This window comes from Medicago truncatula, chromosome 4 (assembly GCF_003473485.1).
Source record: "Medicago truncatula cultivar Jemalong A17 chromosome 4, MtrunA17r5.0-ANR, whole genome shotgun sequence".
In the NCBI taxonomy this organism is placed as follows: domain Eukaryota; kingdom Viridiplantae; phylum Streptophyta; class Magnoliopsida; order Fabales; family Fabaceae; genus Medicago; species Medicago truncatula.
In genome coordinates this window covers 48,321,889-48,331,642 of record NC_053045.1, presented here as the reverse complement: position 1 = coordinate 48,331,642, position 9,754 = coordinate 48,321,889, and the positions used below count along the sequence as shown (strand labels likewise).

Sequence of the window (9,754 nt, the reverse complement as noted above, 5' to 3'; positions counted from 1 at the left end):
AAACTACTACATGGTCCATGTATTGATACAACGGAATTTGAAACCTACATCAATAAAAAAAATTATTTTTAAACATTTAAAAAATGAAGAGTATTTAACTCATACTCAACTAACTTTCGTTTTTATTGTTAATATTTTTTTTGAGAGGTTGTATTGTCAATATATATTTGAGTTGTACATCTCTCCAAATCAATATGATATTTTTTTCATTAGCACTTGTTAATACTATTTTCATAAGAACTTTCCTCAATACTCTTTTTTGAGTAATTGCAAATTGAAGAAAATAGACAACAATGCTTGACTTTTTAAACTTTTTTTGACATATTTTAAGTACAGTAGTATATTTATAATTTAATAATTACATGAATTATACCCTCAAGTTCCTAACTACAACGTTGGTACCGATGGATGTATGGTAAGATTAGCCAGGATAGGATCAAATATGATAATGAAGTGGGGTGGGCCGGGTTTTACCTTTCCCGTCTTCATACCCTACTTTCATATAATTACCTGTTACCCCACCCATTCTCAGCAGGGATGAGAAATCGAAACTCATCCCTGTCCCTGACGGGTTCGAGTATCCTCGCCTCATACGCATCCCCGTAGTGGATAATATTTTTAATAAAATGAAAGTATTTTTCAGCCCCAAGCGCAATGTTGTAATGCATTATCCAGCATGATGTTAGCAACCGATGGCTATGGTGATATAGAAGAGAGAGGCCAAGAATGTGAGATATGGAAGGAGAAAAGAGAAAAGTATGATAAGTGAGTGTCGTTTGAAAGACTATGATTCTGACAAATGATTTGGGGTTTTGGTTTCTATTTATATAAAAGGGGTAATAAAGTGATTTTCTACATTCGGGGTGGGTTTGGGTATAGGTTCGGAGTGGCTAGGTATATCTTTGTTACTCGTCTCATATCCATATTTTGAAATCAAGGAAAACTCATACTCATACCCATCCCAAACCCAGTCAAAGTGGGCAAACCCCGTCAAATTAAGTTTTTTCGGGCGTATACCCGCGAGTATGGATTTTGTTGTCATGCCTGGATAGGATTAAGAATGATAGCATCAGAGAGAGTTATGGTAGTATCTATAGTAAAAAAGATGGTAGAAATTAGGTATAGGTGATTTTGGCATGTGGATATAAAACTTGTAGATGTAAGATCAAATGAGATTAAAGACCTAAAAAAGGTATAAGAGAAACTATTAAAAAAAATAGAGATTAATGAGTTGAATCCTAATATGGTTTATGATAGAACATTACGACGTAATTTGATACATGTTGTCGATCCTATTTAGTAGGGTAATGATTGGTTATCATCGTTGTTGTATTTTATAAATAAATTAGATTTAATTGCACTTTTGATCTCTTTTTTAGAATCAAACTTTTTATCCCTCTACTTTTACATTTGTTACAATTTTGGCCACAACCCGTGTTTTTTGACCCAAAAATTGTGCTTTTTGACGTCAAAAATGAAATTTTATTACCTCAATTTGAATCTAAAGACTAAATATCACTTTTGAGACTAAAATTTACCTCTTTTGTTGTCAAAACTCATAATTTTTGTTAGTGTGCTTCCAATAAGATTGCCCTGTATGAAATGATTCAATGAAGACGCAGAAAATACAAAGTTATATGTCAAACTGCTAGAATGATTTGCGGATCAATGTCTAAACCTTTTATTGATTGACAACGATGTGTAAACCTAATTAGACTTTATGCAAAAACTCAAAAAGGCGAAACTTGTACCATTTGAACACAAACGTATTATAGGCATCTGTCTTCATCTATATATTTTTGTTTTATCTTACAAAGTCTTTATGAAAATTATAGTTTTTGCTTCACATAGTAGCAAGTATAATATTTGACTTTTTAATGTATGATATATATGTGATGTGAGTATGAGTGTGACTGTGAGTATATAATGTATTGGCAAATTAATGTGTGTAAAAGCGATGTGAAGAGTAAGTATATTCCAATGATGGTGTGATAAAAATTTTGTTTCTAGAAAAAAGAGTTAAGACAATTATTTATATCAATTTGTTTCTAGAATGAAGGCAATCATTTGCATGATCAACTTCAATTTGTTTTTTTGTTTGCCATTCTTTTACTTTTTTCCTACGCAAAACAGTAAACAGTATGACGCTTACTTGATATATAGTGAACTGTAGGATTATGACGTGTTGACTTTAGAGGCTTAAGACTTTAAGGTGCTCTTGGAGAACAAACCGGGAGAAAAACATATTTGTATTAGGGAATCAATTAAGAAAATGCTTAATTATGTCCTGAATTTGTGTATGAGCAGCCAAACTATCAACCACTGCAGAGTTTTTTTTTTTTTTTAAAAAAAAAAAAAGGTATCAGTGTATCACTTTTTAGCACCACAAATTTGACATGTGACTTCATGTCTAACGCCCGTCATGTTAGTTCTTTTTTTGTTTTTTGAAGGAGTAAACCATGTTAATTCTGTTAAGGTATTGATCAAATGTGCACATGAATAATATTGACTCTTGCTGTGAGCTAAAAAGCAGCTTCAATCAAACGTACATAAAGAAGGAAAAATGAGGATAGATAGCTTAGCCAAATTGACTACTATAAAGGAAACAAACATCACAATTTGAATAGTGGTATCAACATTCTCTTTTAACAATCTTTCTAATACTTACTTTTTTATTTGTCAAAATTTATGTGGAGCACACCATTTTATATGCGTTTAGATTTTAAATGTAGGGTCAGTCCTAGCCATAGGCCGAGAGTGTGGAAGCCTAGGGCCAAAAAAAATTATAGGCAGGGGGTGTTTATGGCAAGCATTGTTTTATAGAGGGTATTTATAGAAAAATTCACAAAGATTATAGCCCAAACATATTAAATAACTGCAGCCTTTTCTTTACAATTCAGCATCATTTCATTTTTACATCCCCAGCCCAGCGCTTTAATTTTCACACCTCCATTATTTCGTCAGCCAAAACATAAAATTGAGAAATAAAACATAGAACGTAGAAGGAAAAGTAAAACACATAATTTCTACTCCTTCCCAGAGTCTAGCATTTGTTGATACTTTTTTGTGTTTCAGATTGAAGCTAGCTTGAATTTGTATTTAACTTTCATAATATAATATGATTTTCATCACGAAAGTTTCATGTTTGGGACATCAAATTTGGTCTTGTATGATTTTTTGTAAGTAACATATCATATTCTATTGACAAACGATAAAATGTTTTCATGTTATTGGATTTGAGGGAAGACTATTTTACCTATTATTATGGATTTATTGTGATAAATGATAATGAAGCTCTTTGAGAAATTTTAGAGGTGGCAAATCAACTGAATTATCAAATCATATAATGAAGCTTATATAATTGTGTTTCTTTATTTTCTCTATGTCGGTTTTTCTCAACAATTAATATCAGAGCTTATGGTGGGAAACACATGGTAAATATCTTGACAGTGAAAATCATTGAGTGACTGTAAAAGGATAAATGAGAGAAATTTAGAGGATGCCCTTAGAGAACCTTGTGAGCTAAATTTTTTGGTCTCCTTGTAACTCTTTGAACCAAGGGAAAAGAGTTAGAAAAAGGTATTAAAGAGCTTGTTGAAGCTAATTTTGAGTATCTCTTTGTAAAGATTCTTTGATAGTGTATTGGAGTGATGTTCTCTCCCCCAAATGTAGGTCGGTGACATATCAGATTGGGTAAATAAATTCTTGGAGGGTTGTTCCTCTACTATGTACTCTCTTTATATTGTTTGTATTTGCATTAATTGTGGTGTTTCTATGCACTTAGTCGTTAGATGTGTAGTTGTTTTGTTGAGACAATTTGCTTTTTTTCCTTTCCAAATTAAAAATATAGTGTATATGTGTGTGTGCGCGCACGTGCGCATCTGTATGCAACTAAATCAATCAGGCCAAGCTAACTAAAGAATGGATAAAAAAAAAAAAAAGAAGCCTTTTTTTAGTAAGTGAAACAACAAAAAGAATACCTAAAGAACTACATATAAGTTTCGTCCTAAAACTATTGTGATATATTATTTTATTTTATTTTTGTATAAACCATCTCTGGTTCATAAGTCAGGCAAAAAGTTGTTTTAAAAATTGAACTTAGGTTTTCTATCTTTCTGCTTAAATTCATTAACTAATTGAGCTGAACTGGTTGGTTAGTATGATCTATTGCGAGTTTAGGCTCTCAAACAAATCATATGTATCTTTCATCCTATCTAGTAAATCCATTCAATCCCATAATACTCGTTCCTGCAGTATACAAGATTAACGAAATATGATTCCCATGAGTTTCATTTTTTCTTTCTTTTCATTTTTCCTACACAAGAGTTTTAACAAAAAGCATTTAATATTTTTTTGATAAAAAAACACTTACTAAATTAATTTTGTCTGATCTTGATATATATGATTACCATTAATTAACTATTGAAGGATGAGAAAGGAAGTAGTTGTGATTGTAAGCACAACTCTTGTTGTGATAGCAGTGGGGCAATGGTGAGGAAATGGAAGAGAAGGAAAGAGCAACAATTGAGACAAACAAAAAATATTATTCGAAAATTTGCAACTGAATGTGCCACTGCTATCACAATATTATTCGTGTCTAGCATGGAAGCCTCTCTTGTTTCTTCTAATGAAACAACTTCAACTCTCAATATGATCATTTCCAATGTTACATCCCTTCCAAACGGGTAACTGAAATTGAGTTTAATTTGCATATATATTATGGGTAACAAAAATAAGACATGGACGCAAATCTTTATTTTTAATAATTACATATGTTATATTTAAATGGTGAATGTCATTGGATGCATCTGTAAAATTATTTTATAACATCGGTCTATACAAATTCAATTCATCTTTCTTTCAAGCTTTAAATTTGATTGGCTTAGTTAATTAATTTATAGATAATGAATTAATGTGTATTGGCACTTGTTTTAGAGAAGAGGAAGGTCTTTTTTATGGAGTGAATTTGCAAAAAATAGCAATTTTGCATTGAATTGAAAGGGATTGAATGCACGACTTTTACATTATAGTATTAGTTTTTGTAACCAGGTTCGAAAACGATTGGTGAAAGACCTAAATCGAGCATTTAAGAATCATGGAATGAAAATGCGTGTTTTTGCACTAGTTAGAGGCTCTCATGCTTGATCAATTAGTTTTGTGTTCATTCCATGTCTCAAACTACAGAGGACTCAAAACATTGATACTCAATAGGTTGATGACACCATTGGAGGTTTGGCTGGAGGAAGATACTACAACAGAGACAATGTGGCTGCAATAACTCTTGGTATGAGCACAAATGCTGCTTATGTTGAACCAGCACAAGAAAGTGAGCTTGCACGATCTCCCAATTCAAATGAACTGGTTAGTGACTGCCATAGTCTTTACATTGTTTTTTACGCAAAAGAAAAAATATATCAAAAAACGAGAACAAAAGAACCACTTATCTAAACCATCCGGTTTTCAGGGGAATGGGATTTTAGTGAATATAGAATTCGGGAGGTAAATAAAGTTTAATTAAGATTGTTTCAACCAGAATTCAAACTTAATTTCTCTGGAACAATTCATCCCAACTATCTTTGATGGTCTCATTTTTTTATATAAAATCTTAAATTTCATGATATAATGTTGCAGGTAATTAGCATGGAGTGGGGAAACTTCAATTCCTCTCATGTTCCTCTAACATCGTTTGACACTATTTTAGATGCTGAAAGCTCAAATTCTGGAAGTGGGGTATATTATAAACTAAATTCACTATTGATAATTTATCTTGATATCTAGAATTGATCCCTGAATTTTTTTTTTCCTTCCTTTTTCTCTTAGATTTTTGAAAAGCTTATTTCAGGAATGTATTTAGGAGAAATTGTGAGACACGTTCTGTTGAAGATGGCACAAGAAACAGCCCTATTTGGAGGCAGCGTGCCTCCAAAATTGATGACTCCATACTCACTAAGGTACGTGGGGCAACAGTTTATACCCAAGTAACACTGACATTTCAGGTTAAATTTGTTGTCAATGTCTAACACCGAGACGACTGTGACACACATGTTACGATCAATCACATTCATTTCCCTAAGTATATTATTGGCATTTATGTGTCAGTAAAAATGAATTTTTCAAAAATGTTTCATATCGACTTTGAATAAAGTCATTGGATCGAAGTCTAAACTCTAAACAATGCAAATGGAAGAGCACCTATTGGAAATAGGAATACTGCACAATTCAAGTAATTTAACAGACTTGTCACTTGATTAATTTAGATCTCCAGATATGGCTGCTATGCATCAAGATAAATCAGAAGATCGTGAAGTAGTATCCGAGAAACTAAACGAGGTCTTTGCGGTAAGTCTATTTTCACCTTTACATATATTAAAATGAGTACACTTACTATGAAATTTAAGAAAACCAACTCAGATCACTAGCACAACTCCAATGGCACGCGAAGTGGTTGTCGAGGTCTGCAACATAGTAACAGAGCGCGGTGCTCGCCTAGTCGGGCTGGAATTGTATCAATAATAGAAAAAGCATGGTTACGGTTGAAATTGAACTTTATGAACATTATAGGATTTTCAGAAATTACCTTCATAGTAGTGTATGGGAAATGCTCGGCAATGATCTTTCGGATAATGTCATTATTGAACATTCTCATGGTGGCTCTGGATCTGGTGCTCTATTTCTTGCTGTTGCTGCTGCTTCTCACATTCCCACACAACCTGTAGAGTCTTGAAAATCTATGTTTTAAAAGTTTAAAGGCCTTTTACTTTTTTAGTTTGATGTTTGAATTTGAAACTATAATTCATTTTTGTCTTTTTTTTTTTTTAATTCTAGAGTGTAACTCATTTTTGTATGTTCATAAGGCATATAAACAATCATTTAGCCTCTTCCGCAGATACACCAAAGAAGAGTTGTGAAGTTTATGGTAAGGGTATAAAGGTTTATTACAAGTTAGTTAGTTAATCTAACTAAGTTTGTTATGTTTGTTTAGATAGCTTACTAAGCAAGCAATGTAAATAAGCCTCTTATATAAGGCATGTTGTAATCACTTTTCACTAATAATGAAAACTCGTAAGTTTACAACAATTCTCTACTTCTTCTCTTTCTCTCTTTTCATTCTCTCAAAATCAAACACAAAATTTTTACTTTTTTCCAACAGTTTAAGGAGTTTGAATTCTTTATCACTTGGATCAATTCATTATTCAAATGATTAAGGATTTTTTTTGTAAAAATGTGAGCAAGGGTGTTATTTTGGGCTAAAGAGAAATACTCCCTCAATCCTATATATAAGAAAATTTTCAAAAAAATAAAAATTGATCATATTTATAAATAAGAAAATATAACTTTTAAGGTGTAGTTATTGTTTAAAAGACTTTTCTACCTAATATTTAGGCTTTGTTTGGATGCAAGAAGGAAAGAAAGTAAATGGAAAGAATGTTTAAGGAATGAAAGTGAATGGAAAGAGAGTAGAAAGTAAGATGATTTTTTTGTTGTTTAGTATAAGTGATAGTGAAAAGAAAGTGAAAGGAAAGAAAGATGAAAATGTTTGTAAAAAGACAAAAATAGCCAAAAAAAAGTTATAATAAAAGTGGGACCAAAATGATGGAGTTGGAAATAAAAAATATGGGTATTTACGTCTTTTTATTGTAAAACACCCCTTTCATCCTACTTTCTTCCCAAAATAGAGGGGATTGTTTTTGCACGTGGGGCTCACCAAAAAGTAACTTTCTTTCCCTACTAACATTTTAATCCAAACTATAGAAAGAAACAATATCAACAATCTTTCCCTCCTCATACAATATTTCCTTAATGTTTCTTTAGTACCAAACAGACTCTTAGGGCCTGTTTGTTTTAAGGGAAAGTAGAAGGAAAGATTGAATAAAGATAGAAAGTAATAGGAATAACATTCTTTCCTTTGTTTGGAATAACCTTAAAAAGGGGGAGGAAGGGTAATGATGGCTGGGTCCCACATAAAAAATGTTTTCATTGGAAAGTATGGAGATTGTACTATTTTGAGCAAAATTACATAAAAACCCACAAGTTTAAATGCTTTTCAACTTGACCATAGAATATATTAAATTAAAATAAAAATATAAGTAAGGAAAGCAAATTTTTATGGTTGTGTTCTACCAAAATAAAAAATCGTATGGTTATGTAGTTTTTTATTATTAATAAAATTATAACTTAAAATTAGTTATATATATATATATATATAATCACATTCTTATAGGGATGTTTTAGTCATTTTATTAAATTTAAATCTTTCTTTCCTTTCACTATCATTTATACCAAACAACTAAAAAATCATCACACTTTCCACTCACTTTCTTTTCACTTTCTTTCCTATAACAATCATTCTTTTCACTTTCTTTCCTTAAATTTTCCTTTACCATCCAAACAAAGTCTTAATGTTTGTTTTTAAATATTAGTGGATATATTTAATGTTTCACAATTTTTTACGAGTTTGTAAAAATCAAGTGTATTGATTTTGATGTTTTTTTATTTTCCTTTTTATAATAAGAAAAGGATGGAGTAGTTATAAAAACACAGTTTATCGATTGTCTTAACATAAAAAAAGAGTCTAAATTGAGAGAATAGATAACTCGTCTTGTTTAGTGTTTACAAGTAGGTCGCTTACTAATTCTAGTAAGTAGGGTTGGGAATAGGTCAGGCCAGGCCAGGCTTTGATAGGCCTGAGTCTAGCCTATGGCCTTTCATAGGCCTATTTTTTTGGTCTGGTCTGATCTGAAAGCCTATTTACAGGCCTACTTACTATTAAAGTCACTAAATATTCCATTTTATCAGTTTTTAAATAGGCTTAATATGTCTCAAAGCTTATTTCAGTGTAAGACTTGTTTATCATTACTATAAGGTCTTAAAAGCCTATTTAAAAAGTCTACTATGAAGCCTAACATGCATAAACAGGCCGGCCTATTAGGCTTCATAAGCTTTTTTGATAGCCTAACTCTGACTTATTTACTTAAATAGGCTTTTTAAAAAGCTTAAGTCTAGTCTTTTTAATAAACAGGCCAGACCAGACCAAACTTAAACAGGCCAGATCATAGACCCCTGTAGACCGGTCTGGCTTATTCCCGACCCTACTAGTAAGAATGGAAGGAGTGCTTAGTAAGATAATTGAAGTTTTTTACGAAAGAATAAGGGACAGTTTGGGGTTCCAAGAAGTGAAAGCAGACAAAAAGAACACCATTCGAGACATTTTAAATTTTCCTACAAATGGGACAACGTGTTTTCGGGGAAAAGAGCTTCGGGCTCATGAATTTTGTTTCCTAGTTTTTCTTGTTCTCAATGAAATCTTAATGCTATTACAACTTAGTGTAAAATACTACCTATGTTCCTATTTAACTGTCATTTTTTGACATTTTACATAAATTAAGACAATTAATAATTGTTACTATTTTTGATGTAATAAGTTATATTTTTACTATAATGACCTTATTCATTTAACATTTCATTTCATATATTTCTCTCTCCGCAATAAATAATTAAGGATAATATTGATAAAACAATATTTAATGTTACATTGAACTTTGAAAATGACAGTTAAATAGGAACAATTTTTTTTTCCAAAAGAGACACTTAAAAAGGATCGAGGGAGTACTTTTATCATTGAAGTCATGAAAACGTTAAATTTTGTAGTGTGTTAAACTTTTTCATATTGTTTACTAAATACTCCATCCATCCTAAATTATAAGGAAAAAAAAAAAAAAAAAAACTTATTAAGAAAACTAAAACATAGTAGTTT

General features: G+C 31.4%; 1 protein-coding gene across 1 annotated transcript; it reads left to right on the top strand.

Annotated features, from left to right (window-relative positions):
- Positions 1-676: 676 nt before the first annotated feature.
- LOC11408428 (probable hexokinase-like 2 protein) lies at positions 677-6,724 on the top strand. Its single transcript, XM_024780739.1, is given in 9 exon segments — positions 677-765; positions 4,482-4,665; positions 5,050-5,124; positions 5,212-5,361; positions 5,632-5,730; positions 5,821-5,951; positions 6,258-6,339; positions 6,412-6,503; positions 6,505-6,724. Coding segments are annotated over 9 exon segments (1,122 nt in total).
- Positions 6,725-9,754: the final 3,030 nt, after the last annotated feature.